This window comes from Lipomyces chichibuensis, assembly GCF_038497645.1.
Source record: "Lipomyces chichibuensis strain CBS 12929 unplaced genomic scaffold V1513scaffold_1, whole genome shotgun sequence".
Taxonomy (NCBI): domain Eukaryota; kingdom Fungi; phylum Ascomycota; class Lipomycetes; order Lipomycetales; family Lipomycetaceae; genus Lipomyces; species Lipomyces chichibuensis.
In genome coordinates this window covers 57436-75485 of record NW_027117453.1, presented here as the reverse complement: position 1 = coordinate 75485, position 18050 = coordinate 57436, and the positions used below count along the sequence as shown (strand labels likewise).

Sequence of the window (18050 nt, the reverse complement as noted above, 5' to 3'; positions counted from 1 at the left end):
CTCAAGTAAAGATATTGGCTGAGCCGTGCTCTTCAATGACTTGCAGAATTAGGATGATTAAATCCGGCAGGAATTGGCCGTACTGCATAAGACTTGACAGATTCTACTCTAAGTGTCTCACCAAAACATGTCCAGTAAGCACAATTAAAGAAAATTATCGCGTTCGCCTCATATCTTAAAGACACCATGCCGAAAAAAGATTACTATTTTATAAGAGCATTACCAAACCTATTAGAATGAAGATGCTTATACCATTCCCACTCTAAACCAAGCGCGAAACACCATATGTCAGATATGTACACATAAGTCCGTAGTTGCCGAACTCTCGATTAAACCACGCCAACTAAAAATCGTACAACGGCTTTACCGACATCAGCACCATGATTCTGAATTGACACCCTTGCAAGTGCATCATTCCCTTCTGCTTCACTTAGACTTCCACTGACGATACGCAACTCAACAGAACTTCTCGCAACCTCCTCGTTGAATTCAGGATGTCCCTGCAGCGTCAACACTTTGCCTTCCTTATATAGTCCCTGGACAGGCGATCGTTCTGATGTGGCAAAGACATGCATGCCGGGAGGGGGCACGGCAACATGATCCCGATGCATCTGTTGTAGCCGTAGCTCGCCTTCTGGTCCAGCTTCTGGGAACAGCTTTGCGCCTTGGCCTTCTTCGTCTAGTCGTAACTTTGTAACACTGACCTCCCATCCGGCGGAATTCTCCTCAACAACGCCACCAAAGGCGCGAGCGATTACTTGATGACCAAAACAAATACCGACAAGGCGAGCACTGGAACTGTCGTGGACATGCATAATGTACTCCACGAGCTTTAGAATCCAAGGATCATTGTCGAATGCGGTTGCTCCTGTTATTGTTAGCTAGTTACAGATCGCGACAACTACCAACGCCAACTATAACATACGTGAGCCAGTCACGAGAATGCCGTCAAAATCGTCAGGCTCTGGGTACGATCCGTTTACAACATTAAACGTCGCGATATCGAGAATGACTTTCTCCGTTTGTTCTTCGGCCTCCGTCGTACTATTTGCGAACAGTCGCTTGAATAAGTCCGCAAATGTGCCACAGACAGTCACTAATTCGGGATCTGTTTCAAGTATTGCTAGCCGCAGCCTTTTGTATGATGGTGAAATAGTGTCGGAGAGTCTTGATTCAAGTGAGATAGAGGCTGGCATTTCCATGCTATCACGTAACACACCCTCTTCTCAGATACGCCGACTTCAATATTAAGTACACAACTACTTCGCGTTGTGTTCTTTGTTTCGAAATATGAAGGTTCTGGAATGCCGGTGTGGGTCTGAGATGTTTTTGTTGCAGTGGACGTGCGGCTCCGTTATCGTGCCACGAAACCTTGTCGATAACGGTAATTATGGAGAACAGGACCAGGTATGCATAACCCAGAAAAAATCGATAGAGGCTGGGGAGTGTTTAGGCAGAATCCACGTCATATAAATTATAAAATACAAAATTCTATGCGTTCCTCGGATACTGTGCTTCCTAGAAAAATACCTGGTACTCAAGATTTATTCTTATCAGATAGGGTCCGCAACGTTGGACATAATGTGCTGAACTGTGTAGCGAATAAATTCACATCGAAATAATGTACGATTTTAATAATTCCTATCGCTATAAGAAGCTACGCAAGTGCCTCGTTTACTTATCCGCTTTGTTGCTGGAATTATGCAAGGTTGTGGATATCAGCAGCGTGTGGGTTAGGTTACCTTTCACGTGATTATCTAATGTACATGATTCATTGTGAGGGGTAATTCGATGGAGCAGCCTTTGGCTGATCCAGAACCCATGATCGCGCTGATGATTTGAAATCAGCGTAGACTGGATGCACTTTATATATGTATTTTGATTAAGAGCGAGAATAATGACAGTACCATCGATCTCGTGTTGTCAGTGTGTTCTCCGTTATCGTTTTGTGCCGCCAGTACGTGTGCCTTTTCAAGCTATACATCGATGTCTAAGCGGTAGCCCCATCATGAACCACGTCAAGGTATACAGCAGCAATGGCTTACCTCAGGAGTATGCTGCTACTACCTTCTCGTCATCAAAAATGGAGCCGCGCTATCCAAGTTACTTGGGTATACCGCCATCATATCCTTCCCCTGACGACTTTATCCTGAACCGTCAACAACGCGTGCTTAGGAGTTTCAAAAGAGCAAAGGCGATTACGGTAGAGCCCTTAGGTATGAAGTCGTTAGCAGTTAAAGACAGAAGTATTGTAAATTTCTCCACCAAGCCGTTTGCTCTTAGCGCGAAATTGGCCTGGATGGCATTACTATATGGCGGATTGGTCGGCGGAACCGGCATCTTACTCTTGCACTTATCTACGGAGCCGAATGTTGCGGCAGATGGTGGAGGTGCCAGAAGGCAGCATCACTTGTATCCAGTTTCAATTACAGTCGCGTCGATATCAGCGGTATTATTCGCGTCCAAAGTTCTGATCCCATCTCTCCGTCCTATGTTGGTCAAGTACGGCTACATCAACCTCCCGGTCTTCGCTTTGATTGGAGGCATGTCGACACGCATATCACCACATACGTCTCTCATTGCGTCCCACTTTTCGCACAGGAGTTTCGCGACATTTTTGACTTCGACACTGTTGTTTGGATTATTCGGAGCCGAAACTGAGTATCTGGTGAATCCGACCGCATTGATTTTGGCACTGATCAGCGGAGTCAGTGTATCATGTTTCTCGGCAAGTTTTTTGCCATTGGTTTTAGGCGGCAGAACCATAACGGTTCTAAGTCCGGTTTCGGGCTCATACGCGTTGGCGTGCTCGGCTCTGGGATTGATTTCCACGTTTGAAGACGCCGGTGACATCCCACGAGTCTTCTTTTACCTCTTGCTAGCCGGGTCGGCTTTCCGTGTGGTCGCCAAATCCAAGGCAACCACCACCAATCGCCAGTGTTGCAGTGCGGCCTTTTTACTAGGTGGTTTGCTTGGTGGGCGACTTATTGGCATGATTCCGGATGCCATTTTATTTACTGAAGATCTGTGGAACAAGAAGAGCGCGGCGTTTGCAATCGATAATCTGGAAGGGGAAAGATGGAAGTATAACAGACGTCATTTCTGGGGAATGCATATTACTGATGGCTTATCCTGATCTGGTCGATTGCATTTCACTTTTTCTTATTGGGTGGTGTTAGGTTTGGCTTTCATTGGTTAATGGATATTTTGGCTGGAGTGCGTTCGGGTCAGTGCGTACGACAGATTTGCGCTTACGGTTGGCGCTTGTGGCTTGTGGTATCGTTGTCTCCCTTAGTTTTGCTGTCGATCATCAGTACGTTTAATTGCTTGAATGATAGACTGCATTCATAAAACAGCTATGTGAATATAAGTTCATGAGATGTCGGCAAGACTCGTTAGTCGTAATGTTTGCCATAGATTTATATCTTCTACAAATCCTAGCAATTACAGACACGAACCTATAAGTGTGGTGGTGCGATAACTTAAAATAATCACGATGTCATCAATATTATTATTAAAACATACACGAAAGCAGATTTTGCGCCCATCAAACAAAGCAACCTAAAGAAAATATCCGCTCTATGGTACATTTCACATAGTATGTCCTATCTTCCTCAAACTAATGTACGCTAATACCACTACCGGAAACTATCATATTTAATCAATCCAAAACTCACCATCTATTCATCGGTCCGTCTACGTTTCTCATTAGACCATTTTTCCGAAGAATCATCCCCCCGTTCATGCTTGCGACTACTGTCGCGATCGCGTCGGACTTCTCTTTCACGATGTCGCTCAGATGGCTCCTTGGACTTATCACCTTCTGATACTTCCTTCTCCCGCCTGTCGTCACGATCCCGACGTCGCCTCTCACGGTCTTTCTCTTTGTCCCTTTCACGCTCTCTGTCTCTATCGCGATGCCTGTCTCGGTCACGCGATTTCTCTTTGTCTCGTTCTTTGCGGTCTTTCTCCTTGTCTTTATCTTTACTGTCACCTTCGCGTGAGCCCTGATGTCTGCTGCTTCGATGTTCGTGGCGATGTTCTCGCTCTGACCTCTCACTTCGATGCTTATGGTGATGCGAAGACTGATCGTCAGATCGCTTGTCCTTTTCATCGCCGTGACGACCACGTTCTTTATCTCTATCCTTTTCAGGTTCACGTCGTCGTTCACGACCCCGATCACCATCCTTGTCACGGTCCCGATCCTTTTCTCTATCCCTCTCCCGATCCCACTCTCGCTCCGTGAGCTTCTCAGATGATTCTGAGGCGGGGGCAGCTTGAGACGATAATTCCACAGATGACGCAGAAGGAGTTTCACGTCGTCGAGGATGACGTTCACTAGAAGACGCAGGCTCGTCGGACCCACGAGGGGTGCGCTCACTGCGGGGAATTGGCACCACTGGCGAATCTGTCGATTTTGACTCCCCGTCAACGCCAGAGCGGAGACGAGAATGCGAAGACGGAGGTGGCAATTGCGTACCCACGGTGGTGGCTGTAAGCGGCTGTAACCTCGAGGCGAAACCAGATTCTCGCCGTTCCAACGCCACGGGTCGCTGAAGTCCAGGACCTTCCTGTCGAGCAAGTTGCTTTGGCGCCGGTGTAGAGCTCGGAGAACCCAGTGACCGATGCTGTCGTGTTAGATCTGATCGCTCGCTTCGCAGCGGAAAACGATCCTGCTGGCCTGAAGTGACAGGGGAGGCGTTTTGTAAGGTCTGATTCATACCTCCAGAAAGCACTCCGGTTCTTCCGTCCCGAGCGTTCCCGCGAGGCAATCGCCCGTCGCGTGAACCAGCGTTGAGAATAGTATATTGGACCTGCTGTAGCCCAGGATTTTGCATGTCAATTGACCTTGAGCCATTGAAAAATCGGCCATAATCGCGAGTCGATCTCATCTCCGGCTGTGGCATGTAATTCTGTGGCATCTGCTGCGGGGGCAGAGGTACTCGTGATTGTGTTGTCGGAATGGCGTTTGGTCCACGTGGTGGTGGCGATGTACCACGAGCGAGCCCTCTAATCTGATTAGGACCTGTCGCGACTAGCTGTTGAGATCCCACCTGGTTCCGCATGCCCCAACCTTGTTGGCCACGAGAAGGCGCGTCACGAGCAGTTACATCTCCCCCGCTCAAGACAATGCTATTGTTCTGATCACGGTCGTGCATTGATCTGGGGCCACGGGGAATGCCACTACTCTCAGGTCCATGAATATTGAACTGACTCTGTGACTGAACCATTGCAGGCATATCTGCAGATGGTGTTGCTTTCGGTCCTGGAGATTGTTCAGTTGAACGCGACAAGTTTTCTGGAGGCCCTTGTGGTGAAGCAAGGTTGCCAAGACGAGAGGCAAATGATGGCACATTCTCTTGCGCCGCTGCATTTTGTTCACGCTGAACAAGATAATCCTGGCTACGCTCAAGAGTTCGATCTCGATCTCTCTCCCTCTCATGATTGCGACCTCGGTCGCCGTCACCACCGCGTTCCCGATCTCTGTCTTTATCCTTTGCGCGATCGCGTCTCCACTCTTCACGCCTTGACCTGTCATTACGGTCAAGCTTTTCTTCTTTGGCTGGTGCAGTGGACCCGTCAACATTGTTGCTCAAATTTTGCTCCGAAACTGCAACGCTGCCAGTCTCTTCGAGGGGAGATTTCGGAACAAATGGCGTCGCCTCAGCTCTCAATAATTTTGACGATTGTTCTGCTGCGTCAGTTCGATCGACACTAACAGACGTGGTATTGTTCTCGTTGACTCTAATTGGTTCAGGCTCTTCTGATGGAGGTCCCTTCCCTAAATCAGCAGAGTTTGCAGGCCCTTCAATAGCGGCAGCCTCAACTGCATCGGTTTCAACTTTCGGCTTCTTCTCGGCTTCTTCTTTAGCTTTCCTCTCAACCTCCTCTTTCGCCTTCCTCTCAGCTTCCTCTTTCGCCTTCCTCTCAACTTCCTCCTTCGCCTTCCTCTCAACTTCCTCCTTCGCCTTCCTCTCAGCCTGATCCTTGCGCTCTTCCTCTGTAAACCTAAACAGGCTAGAATCAACCCAATTGGCCGATTGCCTCTTCATAATACCAAACAATGTCGTTGCAGCTAGTTTCAAATCATCGCGCTCTTCCTGTTTCGACATTGTCTCCACCCTCTCCAGAATACTTCTGCCGAATTGAACAACCTTTGGAAATACACGTGACATGTTTTTGAGAATAATGATGGCATTCCGGCGGTGCATATAGTCCTGACTTTCCAAACATGCGATAAGAATCGCGCGAAGCTTGTGGTGCCATTTGTAAATTAGCCGTCGAGTTTCCGAGTATGTGAGAAGATGGTACTCTGTCGTTTCCTTGTCAAGATCACCGCAAGCATCAACGTCATAATGTTCATTTGTCCGACTGAATCCGAGTAAGAACTTGACTTTTCCACTAACTTCCCGACGACCAACGCAGTCGCGTTCGTATATCTTCTTATCTGCGTGCCAGCTTGCCAATTCGGCGAATATGTCGTTCATAAATCGGCCCAAATTTTCTGCTTCTGCGGGAGTGCATGACACAATAATTGCAAAAATGCTTTCACTAAAAAGTCGATCGAACAATGTACTAGTCGAGAAATTATATGTACTCATAGAGTGCATAACTTTGATGAACTTTGCACAAAATGTGGCATCGACTGGCGAGAACAGTGCACGAGGAAGTATGCAAGTCGAGAGGAACGCGTCGGTAGCAGGTGGCAAATAGTCACGTATTGGCATAGAACCTATATCTTCCATTGCATTTATTGATCTGAACCAATGATCCTTTTCGATTCGAAGACGATGCCGCGTGTGTTCATAATGTACTAGTTGTTCGCTATATTCTGCATTCAGCTTCGTGACAATTTGGAGCAGCTCCTCCCGTTCCTGTTGGCGTTTGCGGAAGCCGTGAGATGACTTATCAGATTTGTCGGCATCTATCTGTCTGATCGCTTCCCGAAGACGTCCTTGTTCGCTCTTATAACGCTCACCAGGAATTTGAATATCGTAGAGAGAAAGCTGCCAAAATGTGACGAATAGACCTTTGGTGATATATTTCCATGGCCCCGAGATTGCTGGTATAGGACTCAGTTTTTCCATTATTTCTTTCAATAGCGGATTCCATATTTCCTTGAAACCGTTAGCATCTTGTCGAAGTTGACGTAAAATTCGCCTCACCTCATTTTCGTCGTCTTCTGCATCCAAGACTTGCTCGACCTCAGCTTCCATAATCACTGTAAGTTTAGATTCCTTCTCTGCGTCATCACGATCCTGTTTCACGCCAGCTATCTCAATCTCGCCACTAAACTCTCCCTTCTTTTTCACGTGGTCATCATCTGAAATCACATCTCCAGTTTTGCTATCTTCATTACTTCGCGCATCGACCATTTCGACATCCTCAGTTGCCTTAGCAGCTACTTCTCCGTTCGTAACGTTGCCGGCTGTCTCCCCTTTATTTCTCTCTTCTTCCTTCTCCCGCTCCCGTCGGGCAATCCTTTCCTTCCACTTCATGTCGTCATACTCCCTGATCTCCAATCCTAGTTTTTCTCGCCACACTGAAAATGCAACAACTGGATCTACGCCAAAATCGTTACAAAGAACTGGAATATCAATCATAAGCTCTTCAAACTTAGCGTTGGATATCACGCCGTCCTCTGCACCGTCGTAAAGCAAAAATGTGTTCAACAGCTCAATATACTGACTCAAAATAACAGCCAAGTCATCATACCGTGCACCTAAAATCTTAGTATGAGCTTGGTACTCTGGCATCGTGAAGATGGCCGTTTTGTACTGTTGTGCCAGCAAGACAAATAACTCTGAGACAAGATTCAAATTTACAAGGCTGGAGAGCAGGCGCGTAGCTGACTTTTTTGAAATATGTCTCTTGTCTCCGAGAGCGATCAAAACTTCAGATCGTATCCTGCGGCCGCCACTGAGTCCTTCTAGCTGAGCATCCGTGAGATTTGTCATGGACTCTATTCCGGCCATCTGCTGCATCAGTTCTTGTAAAAGTAAGATGTCAGAAGAATTGGATTTGTGTAGCTGGCGCTGTAAGTACTGTAGTAGTGGCGTGGGACTCATCATGGAGTATTCTTTGCATAACTTTGCCGTGAATGAAGCGAGTGCTAGATTGTGAGCATAGCACGTACAACATATAGAATGAACTTACACTGTAGCCACTGGCGTTCCGTCACACCATCCAACTGCACAGTCCCTCTACCAGAGGTGAGCTGCATCATTATGACAAACGGCAGCGCGTCCCATCCAATCGGCGTGAAATATCGTGCAGCCTCGACAACAAGAGCACTCAAATTATCATAACTTTCAACCTGGCTAACCAATGCCATCAACGACGTAATCGGATTCGCGATTGACACACGTGCGAGTTGCCGCATCATCTCTCGCGTGTTAGTCTTCGATAGTCGTTTCAGAATGTTCTTCGTCTCCTTCTCGGCTTTCGCGGCTGCTACTCGAAGTTCGGGTTGATTCTTTAGAAGAACTGTATACCATTCACCGTAGACTGAATATCGAACTGGATAGTCATAATGAAACAATAATCCAGCCAGTTCGTGCATAACACCAGGATTAGGGTCAAATAGAGCAATTGCTGGAAGCAAGTACGTGCGAAAATAATGCAGCCAAAAATCAGAATCATATTTTGGTTGCACATCTGGTAAGTTCTTCGTTTTCTCATACTCGTTTAAGAAATGATTAACAATTCGGCATAGTTTCGTGAAAAGAATTGAGTCACGGCTGATAAAAGATCCTGAGTACTTAATAAGTAAATCCGAATAGTACACAAGATCGTCGACAGTCTCGACTTGGTTGATTCCATTGGCCCATGAATCGTAGAAAAATCGATAGGCCGTGTCGGCTCTTTCCGACCGTTTTAACGGACTCAAAACACGTCTCGTTGATGCTGGCTTTGGTGTGACTAGCGACAGCTGTCGAGCGTGCTCGGCTGGCAATCTCTTGACATTTTCACTAGAGTTAATAACGGGCTTAAATGGTCGTATCGATTCATAAAAAGGCGTGATCGCGTGCGAAATGATAATATTCAACACGTCTGCAACATCGGGGAACGCTCCTGCAAGGAATGGAAACTTGGACAAAATGAACAAAGCGGGCCATATTGCCCCGACGGCCAGCAAGGATGACACCAGTTGAGCTTTCTGCAGGGGAATATCGTTCTTTTTCTCCTGTTGCTCTTCTTTCTCGGGCTGTTGTTTGTCGCGATTTCGATCATTTGATGGAGCCGTATCGTCAGCTAATGGTGCAGCTAGCGCCAACGCCGATGCTGTAACCATGTATGCTGTCTGCTCCAGATCCTTTTTCCATCTATCTTTCTCGGCCAGCATGTCCGCGTCTGATGGCGCAACATGAGAGTAGATGTCTGCCAAACAAATAAATCCCTCTTTGACCAATACTGCAACCAGCATGATCAAATTATCTGGGACAGGCTCGCTAGCCGTGACATAAGACTGTAATTTGAAACCAAGCAGTGACGCAGCTAAGGCGTTACCACCGACGTTAACCTCCTCTATACTGTTCGCAATCGCGGTCCTGCGAGGCCACCAGGGTGAACTTTTCAATAACGCAAGAAAAAAGGGACAGTTGGCAACCATATTCACGGCGAAGACATCGAGAAATATGTCGAGTGCTCGGTTTGGATCGAGATCAAAATACCCGATTATAGAGATAATATTGCGAGTCGTGCTGTTGACTAATGACATGCTGTGTGGGGCGTATGATGCGCTGTGTACTTCAACAACTAGTTTTGCGTATCCTTCGGATTCTTCGCGGAGAAGATTAAATCGCTTCTGCTTGTATATTATTGATGTATTTGCGCGAATAACTTGGCGGCCGAACATTTGATTTTCCAGGCCGGACGCTACAAGAACTTGCGGTTCGAGTCGCAATTTATATAACGATCTGTCAACCTTTATACCTCTTAAAATTGTACCAAGTGCAGACGAGAATTCAAAGGCAGATAAAACGTCAACGAGAAGTGAATCAAGTCCAGCAGAGGCTGCCAAATCAAGTGTGCGGGCTTTGTTGAGCACTGTGAGTGTGGTGTCCATCTTTATTCGCTCGATGATCGCAGAGAGCACGATTTCATAAAGAAATATCGACAACATTGATGAGTCAGGTGCTGTTATCAGTGTTCGCACCAGATCGAGTCTGACCTCGTGTTAGCGTCAATCATCCAAAAAAAGCTGTATAAGCTCACATTTGCTCAACTTCGCCGTCAAATTTGCTAACAATTTCGTCATTCAAGACGGTCCAGTTCTCACCCAGAACACTTGTGCTCTCCACAGGATCATTGATTTTTTTCAGCTCTGCGGGCACCGGCGTTTGGAGTCTCGTTGCAGGCGGCGAGGCGCTGCTGGACGCAGGCGTCTCAATACTCGCACGTGTGCGCGCGATTGCCGACCCGTCGTCCAATCCGCGCTTGCGTTTCAACGATACCGTATCAGACATCGAGGACGCAAGTAAAATATCGCATAAAATGCGATCGTTGTGGGTTGCCGATTGAGGACCGAATTATTCCTTGGCTGTTGGTGATGTTGGACTATAGGTCAGGTCTGTCGAAAATTATAGCACGTGACTAAATGTCACTAAGTGAGGGGTTTGTATTGTAAGCCGCATATGAGGAGACGGGCTGTTAATTGGCGGCCACGAAGCTCGTGTGGTAAGTAATAGAGACCAGAGGCGTCACTTGGGTGTTAAAAATGGAAAAGAGGGTTTGATACGAAGCTGGGCCTTATATATTTCTTTTTCTGCTCTGGATTCTACGAGACGAGGGGTACATGGAGATGTTCGTGTTTCCTGCGAATGATGATGGATATCGAAAGCGAAAGAAATCATTTAAGGCATGTGAACAATGTAAAAAGGGACGAGTACGTATCTGTTCTGTTCGCCAATTTCAATCATGTTATTCTGATTCAGGTTGCTAAACGATTGGATGTAGCGGCGGTGTCAAGCGTCGTCGAAAGTTTCGACTGGGCAGTGTGCAAAATGCTATCGCGACAACCTTCCATGCAGGTAAGCGGCTGGCAATCGCACTGAAATATTCATTCATGGTTAACAAATCTAGTCTCATTACTGATGCCGCTGTAAGGAGCCCCGATGCCGCATCTACAGCAAGTAACAGCACCTCGATGCCCTCACTCACTCCGCCAAATATTCCCGCATCTGCACCGTCGCCCGGGATAATTTCTCATTCAGTTCCCACTGCTATGCCAAATATACCAATAACGACAGCCATGACATCAAGTTCATTGCTAGCGACGCAATCGGTATCATCAGTACAACGCCAACCACAACAGCCACCGTCGGAGCTCCCCCAACTGGCTCCTGTTGCTGTAGCCCTAAGTACAAGGACTAGTATAAGCGCGGTAATGAATCCATCAGACTCAGAGATTAGACCACCGGCGGAAGCGATTCCTGCAGACTCGGAAATTACCTCGGTCCCCCCACGCCGGTTCATTTCCAATCTCGATCCAACCTCCGATCTCGTTATGTCGGGCGACCCTGATAATGACCGAATAGGGATCTTTGTGTCTGAGCGGGGTCTGCAAAATAGTACCAGGAGACATATTGTCGTGCCACCGGCGTTGAATTCACAGTTGCTAACATACTTGAATACACTGCGCACGTTTGAATTTCCCGGCGAGACGGAGCGCGCTGGATTGCTGGATATTTACTTTAAATATATCAATAGCGCGCTACCAATTGTGGACCGTCAGGAGTTTATGAAACAGTATGCGAAGGGTGAGCATTCGACGGCTCTACTACATGCGATAATCCTCGCTGGATGTCGTCATTTTGAAGCAGGAGCGTTTCTTCAGGGTGTTAAGCCTCGGAACTTTGCCGCGACGACACATCGCAAAATTCAGGCACTTTTATACACGGAGTTGGAGCAGGACCCGTTGACGTTGGTCCGCATATATGCATTATTGTCAATGCATTCAGAAGGACCCGAAGGGCTCGACCAGGGAGCAAAAGATCTGGCGATGGCATTTCACTATGCGCACACACTTGGAATTCATCTTCGGCGGGAAGTTCCAGGCTCTGCAGCTGCAGACGTTACGATGTTGCAAAAGCTGTGGCTAAGTCTATGGTGCCTGGACCGTATGTCGACATGCGTGAATGGTCGGCCGATGAACTCGCATCCTCGGGATGTGGGATTGGCGGCAGTGGATAAGTCTATGGAAGGGTGTGCAGTTCTTGCACGACTGACTGATGCGTGCCGAGAGATCGATTGGATGATCGAATTGTATCGACCGAAGGGACCTCGCGCGTTCCCCGATATCGTGCTGACCTCGTTTCTCCACGACGATCCGTTGCCGCGATTAGTACATTGTGTGGCAGTAATCCTATCCTATAAGCGTGTGCACAGCCTGACAAGCCCGTCTCCGGAATCAGTGATACAGACACTTTTAACGGCAGCACTGGATATATTATCGATCCTGGAGAATACGAGGGATATCACTCCACTGCCGGTCATCCCGTACTCGGCCTCGTTGACACTGACAGTATTTTTGCGACTATATCCCGCGCATGAGGCGCGGACAGGATGGCGGCGGAGTTGTCAGCTGCTAGACACTTTGGGGAGGTACTGGTGGATCGCTGATGCGATGTCGAGTATGGGGCGCACGGTCTTCCGTAAGCTCGAGGACGATTACAAGGCACTATCTGACCAGCTCGACCTGGAGAATCGGATATCGGATATCTTCTCTGGTGACGGACAGACGTCGAGTAGTGTACTGGAACAAGCATCTCTGTTTGGTGAGTTGGATAAAGATGTTGTGGATTATTGGTTTCCGAATATGGGCGTCTTTGAACAGTTTTATGGGCCGACGGTAAACGAGGCCCGCGAGCGCGTGCAGGGGTATCAGCCGCAGGTAATGCGAATGTAAGATATCGGGTTGATATGTATGATGTGGATATAGCGGAGTTGGCTGGTATTTTGATGTCTAATGATGGGTTGCATTTAATAAGAATATCCCAAACTCCAAAAAGCCTTTCCTTCCCATGACAAATGCTTAGGTTTGAGTCAAGTGACCAATACGATGATTAATCCTGAGAACGACATTCTCGACGAATTGCTCAGCCTCGTCCACTGGCATCTCTAGGTAAACACCAAGGCCGACATTAACAAAGATGTTGGCATCTGGTGCGACCTTCGCTTGGACCCAGTATTCCTGAATACCGTCCTGAATCGGAGAGAGGATTTTTGTTGGTTTGTCAGCTCTTGTTGACCGATGGAGTTTTGTAGTTGAAATATAACGCGCGAGCGCGTCACTGTGATCATTAGATCCGGTTTTGCGTTGCGTGTCAGGTAACAAATGAGAGACCTACTATTCTGAACCTATCCGGCGGAGCTCGTCGATATATCGCGGGTGAGCAGCAGAAATTGCCACCGAGGAAGAAAATGGTGGCGAAGGCTGCGAGGTGGTCATTAATGCAAATATGAGGCCATAAGCATTTTATGTTATTGAAATTGTGACCTACATTAGTAAGAAGAAAGTTCTTGCGGCTGCAGTTTCACACATACGTCATCAACTGCTATCGTTCCCAATTTTCAGCCAAACCTAAGATTGATTCTGGCGCATTTCCGTGCCAAACTTAACAATGGAAGAGTCTGCTCTACAAAAGGTCAGTTTTACTATTATTGCCTTGATTCATCTAACGTTAAGAAGGGTCACCGGCAAGCTTCGGAAGCAGATAAAGCCATACTGTCCGGTCGTCCCAAAGATGCTATCACATTCTACACATCTGCAGCAACCCATTTTGCCTCCGCCACAGCTTCGACACAGGATCCGGAGGCTCTCAAAATGCTCGAAATACTACACACGAAGTATGTAAGTCTGGCGAGTCAGCTGCAGACAAATCTGACGAATAACCCGGCGATGTTCAAAACGCAACCGTCACCACAGGCGTCCGTCCAGGCATCTTCAAATTCGCTTGCCAACACGTTAGCGTCTGCGCGCGGAATTCCGATAAATGAGATTGATGGACACTATGTGAATATTAAAAGGAGAGGATCTGCGCCGGCGGAAGAGGACCCCTTTACGAAGTACAACGCGTTGTTGGAGACGAGTTTGAACAAATTGCAACAGTCGATGGCTAAGACGGTAACATTGTTCGACACAATCAGACGGCAGAATGCGGGTTTGAAGCACGACGGAGAATCGTATAACAGTTCTTTCGACTCGTTTTATGTCATACCGGACGAAAGCCGGCCATTTGATTCCGAAGATAGCAGTGTAGGACTTGTAGCGGTTGCCACCAGTCTGGCGGCATGCGAGAGCACGATGAAGCGGCAGAAGGACGCCTTGAGGATGGGCCTGGGAAAGCTCCGGCAGGAGATCAAGACGAGGGAGAGTAGGCGGGTGAGAGAGCTGGAGAGCGAGATTGAGAGGCTCGTTGCCGAGAACGAGAAACTAAAGATATCAAACGGCCGACTGCGCAGTCGGTGGGAGGGACTCAAGGAGAGCGCTCGAAAACGGCGGGACACTAACACCGCCGGGCAGACGGGGACAATTGCAGAAGAGGAGGAAGAGCCGGACGAGGAGGATGGGAAGCATACTACGTGAATAATGTATAAATCTGGGCAATGTTGTTCCCGTTGAAGGTTGGTTGTAACAACATGTTGGGCATGACGATAACAATCCCGGTATTCTACAAAACCATAGCAACACAAGACGCCTTGATAAAAATACTATCTACCCAAATCATTCTATTTTCTTCGCCACGACATACCATATCTCGCCAGCCGGCTTGCGCTTCTGGTCGAGATAAGCGGCCACTTGAGCCATGTACGGTTTTGAATCGTAGCCCTTTGTCTCACACAGACGCATGGCAATCTTCTGGACACCCTCCATAGTACAAGACAACATGAGACCGCCGACCCTGCTCTGCTCGGGGTCTTCGGGCCAGGCTCCGTAAGCGAACGGGTACATTTTCTCATGAGTTATGGTCAGACCGGCGGCGCGACAGTAATCGCCAAGTTTGGAGGCCATGAAAATGGAGATATTTGCCTGACCGAGAGACGCGTCAACGAGGTCGCGAATCATCTTAGTGGCGTCGTCACCTACCGGCAGCGGCGGCGCGGTAAGTTCGATCATGTGGATTTCCCCTGTGTTGGGTTTGACGAGCCGCTTGAGCTCGGAGATGTAGCGGACCCAATTGGTGATGCCGAGGAGGAGGAAGCGCGAATGGATAATGTCGTATGTGTTGTCTGCAAACGGCATTGGGGGATCGTTTGCGTCGGCTACCACAAAATCGACGTTTGCAGGCTTGAACTTGCAAGGCACGTCGAAGATGTCAAAGCCGGTGACGGTGGACTCTGGCAGCGCGAAGCCGATCTCGCTCGCCCATGTTCCGGAGCCAGAACCGCAGTCTAGGATCCTGAGTTTACTGTGGATGTCGAAGTGACCTATGGTGGGCAGAAAGCGACAGCCGAGAATCTGACTTATAACGGAGTGCTGAAACTCGATCCGCTCGATCTCGTCGGGCGTGGGCAACAGCGGATACGGCGACCGCAGGACGAGATCCGTGACGAGCGCATCGTCGCCGGCTGGAACGTCTTCCAGTATCATGGATCTTTATTTTGCACAGCTTCAGCCAGACTCCCTGACAATGAACCCAAGGTGGTTTCTTTACTCATATTTGGTGCGGCCGTGGCTTTGTGGCGTAGCGCGCCACATGAGGAGACCCTGTAAGCGAAGTTGTTGCTCTAGCCGAACCTCCGATTAAGATGCTTGTTGCACTACGAGACCCTCGAAGAATATCACAAAAGCCCTCTATATTCTCTCAACTCAAATACATATGAAGTAATTATCCACACCGCCACCACAACAACAACAAAACACCGACTAATTCACTCCACTTCTGATCTATTCCTAAGCCGCACGCATATACTCCGGCGCATCCTCCCAGCCCTTCGGAATGCCGAAGCACGCATTGTCGTAGTCAACCTTCGCGGTCGCAGTCCGAAGCGCCTCAATGAATACGCTCTCCGGGCAAAATCCGTCCTCCGTCGTCGGGCAGTTGCCGACGCCCGTCAATGGTAGGACACGGCCATTTAGCTTTAAGCGGACCTGCGTCTCAGAGAACTCTGGGCAATCAATTAGCTCCACATAAAGTCGAGCACCGAAAGGCGTCAGCCGCGAGGAAACAAACAGACGCGGCTGGAGCATTGAGTCGGACGGGAGCGTGCCAAATGGGATTCCGAGCGCCGTCAGGATCGCAATAATAACGCTATCATGCGTCATGTCCATGTAGAATGGCTGGTCGAGCGGGAATGTTTCCTCGTTGCCAGTAATTGTAACATTAATCGAGGCGTATGGGTCCGTAAGCAGTCGCTTCTCCAATCGGCCAAGTAGCTCCATCAGCCAGCCGACACCCTCGGCCGCGCCGACTGCGGATCCCAGCGAGGAATCACCCCAGAACTCAAGAGCCTCCCGATATTCGTATCCATACCACTCCTTCTCAGTAAAAAGCTCGCAAAAGCGCGAGTAGCCGTACGCCGCGGTCTCAAATGCACACATAGCCTGCGCGCTAAAGCAATCCATCGGTGTCAGGTTCGCAGTAGGCAGCAGCTTGTTGAGTCTGGCGGACGCGTCTGCGAGATAGATCTCGACCCACTCACGGTAGATACGGGAACCGATTGTGTACTTCTTCGAGTTCGAGTTTGGGCAAGAATAATATGAAGCAAGAGTGTTGTTGATAAGTGTCGCCTCCTGCATCACGACCAATTTGTAGAGCTCATCGTTGTCTATCGGCGAATTGTCCTCACCAGAGTAGACCCCGAAGAAGCCGGCAGCCCAGGCGCGAGCAGATGTATGAATTCGTGACTGGTCGGTAGTGCGCAAAACGGGAGTGTGACGCGCGGTGCCGTTCGGGTACACGTTCAGGCTTGGGTGCCAGAACATCTGGCCCTTTTCCGTGGCATTATATAGCAGTCGGCCGTGAGTCTCCCAGAAAATGGAACCTGTTCGCTGTCAGTATAAAGCATGCCACAACAGTCCGCTGCACTAACCAGAGGTGAATTCAGTGGCCACGCCTGAGGCCAGTAGTAGCTCAGTACCGAGAGTCAAGTTAAATGATGAAATCCATGATAACTCTTCTGCTGGCTTCTCAGTCATCGAGTAAATCTTGTTGGCGAAGGTGTTCAACTTCTCGAAAGCACCACCAGTCGGGTATCGCTCGGCGTGTCGATGCAATACGTGGACCTGCTTGAATCTGCACTGGTCATGGGGAAGGCCGTAGTAACCCTTGCCGGCGTTCTCGGCGATGCCGGCCCATTGCTTGCCACTGTCGTAGTATGGCGAGAGCGAACCCCATGACTGCTTCATATTAAATCCGGACGCATAGGAGATGCCTGTCGGTGCAACAATAGGAGAAGAATCTCGCGATGGAGCAGACGAAACGGACGAGATAAAGAAGAAGAGGATGAGGAGCACGATTGCGGGGACGACCAACAGGATAACGAGTTTCTTTAGCGCTGGCTCGGTGCCTGCTCGAACTCGGCGAAATCGCGTAGGTGTGGACTCTGCTGGCGCAAGTGTTTCTGCTGCAGCGGCTTCCAGGTCTACGTTGGAGTCAGTTCTGGATGCTGCTCGAGTCGACGGAGCAGTGGACTGCGTGTCCAGCGACGAACGTCCTTGTGCAGGCTGGCCATCATGCAAAAGCGGGTCGAAGGCGCCGTTCGTATTCGAAGCCATTGCGACTAGCTGTTGCTTCTCACTTAATGCTGCCGAAAGCGAGAGAAAAACCGAGGTCTAAGTCGAGAGAACTGTTTGGGCGTAGCGTTTGCCAGTTCGAACGGCCTGGACGAAGAGCTACCCTTACCCATAGATTGCTGTAAATGGGCAGGTCCGTGGCACATATGCCGCAATGATAACCGATAAATGCGCTGTACTGGCACAGATGCCACTTGTGCCAACCCACGAAAACGCCACCGCTGACACATGGCAACTGTTCGCTCTATCGCTTGCACTTACGTTCCAAAATTGTTGCTTTGAAACCATAAATAGATTGTAGCTCGGTCGA

The 18050-nt window shown here is 48.8% G+C and overlaps 8 protein-coding genes across 8 annotated transcripts; 3 read left to right on the top strand and 5 right to left on the bottom strand.

Annotated features, from left to right (window-relative positions):
* Positions 1 to 12: 12 nt before the first annotated feature.
* On the bottom strand, positions 13 to 1305 carry V1513DRAFT_687 (class I glutamine amidotransferase-like protein). The gene is made up of 2 exons (XM_066900582.1): positions 926 to 1305; positions 13 to 868 (listed from the first exon to the last, which is right to left on the bottom strand). Exons 1-2 carry the CDS (start codon positions 1200 to 1202, stop codon positions 330 to 332), a joined length of 816 nt encoding a protein of 271 aa, XP_066756378.1. The 5' UTR covers positions 1203 to 1305; the 3' UTR covers positions 13 to 329.
* Positions 1306 to 1805: 500 nt separating this feature from the next.
* Positions 1806 to 3498, top strand: V1513DRAFT_434723 (uncharacterized protein). Its single transcript, XM_066896501.1, has one exon. It carries the CDS (start codon positions 1898 to 1900, stop codon positions 3134 to 3136), a length of 1239 nt encoding a protein of 412 aa, XP_066756377.1. The 5' UTR covers positions 1806 to 1897; the 3' UTR covers positions 3137 to 3498.
* V1513DRAFT_434720 (transcription factor/nuclear export subunit protein 2-domain-containing protein) lies at positions 3361 to 10543 on the bottom strand. The gene is made up of 4 exons (XM_066896500.1): positions 10219 to 10543; positions 8158 to 10169; positions 7167 to 8113; positions 3361 to 7118 (listed from the first exon to the last, which is right to left on the bottom strand). The coding sequence occupies exons 1-4, from the start codon at positions 10467 to 10469 to the stop codon at positions 3681 to 3683; spliced, it is 6648 nt and encodes a 2215-aa protein (XP_066756376.1). The 5' UTR covers positions 10470 to 10543; the 3' UTR covers positions 3361 to 3680.
* Positions 10544 to 10617: 74 nt separating this feature from the next.
* Positions 10618 to 13009, top strand: V1513DRAFT_392357 (uncharacterized protein). The gene is made up of 3 exons (XM_066895290.1): positions 10618 to 10888; positions 10960 to 11033; positions 11086 to 13009. Exons 1-3 carry the CDS (start codon positions 10799 to 10801, stop codon positions 12908 to 12910), a joined length of 1989 nt encoding a protein of 662 aa, XP_066756375.1. The 5' UTR covers positions 10618 to 10798; the 3' UTR covers positions 12911 to 13009.
* On the bottom strand, positions 12837 to 13617 carry V1513DRAFT_434717 (uncharacterized protein). Its single transcript, XM_066896499.1, has 3 exons — positions 13549 to 13617; positions 13353 to 13501; positions 12837 to 13295 (listed from the first exon to the last, which is right to left on the bottom strand). Exons 2-3 carry the CDS (start codon positions 13451 to 13453, stop codon positions 13037 to 13039), a joined length of 360 nt encoding a protein of 119 aa, XP_066756374.1. The 5' UTR covers positions 13454 to 13501; positions 13549 to 13617; the 3' UTR covers positions 12837 to 13036.
* V1513DRAFT_596 (uncharacterized protein) lies at positions 13269 to 14775 on the top strand. The gene is made up of 2 exons (XM_066900559.1): positions 13269 to 13649; positions 13694 to 14775. Exons 1-2 carry the CDS (start codon positions 13626 to 13628, stop codon positions 14588 to 14590), a joined length of 921 nt encoding a protein of 306 aa, XP_066756373.1. The 5' UTR covers positions 13269 to 13625; the 3' UTR covers positions 14591 to 14775.
* V1513DRAFT_434714 (S-adenosyl-L-methionine-dependent methyltransferase) lies at positions 14599 to 15793 on the bottom strand. Its single transcript, XM_066896498.1, has one exon. The coding sequence runs from the start codon at positions 15593 to 15595 to the stop codon at positions 14729 to 14731; it is 867 nt and encodes a 288-aa protein (XP_066756372.1). The 5' UTR covers positions 15596 to 15793; the 3' UTR covers positions 14599 to 14728.
* On the bottom strand, positions 15794 to 17898 carry V1513DRAFT_434712 (histidine phosphatase superfamily). Its single transcript, XM_066896497.1, has 2 exons — positions 17038 to 17898; positions 15794 to 16989 (listed from the first exon to the last, which is right to left on the bottom strand). Exons 1-2 carry the CDS (start codon positions 17720 to 17722, stop codon positions 15899 to 15901), a joined length of 1776 nt encoding a protein of 591 aa, XP_066756371.1. The 5' UTR covers positions 17723 to 17898; the 3' UTR covers positions 15794 to 15898.
* Positions 17899 to 18050: the final 152 nt, after the last annotated feature.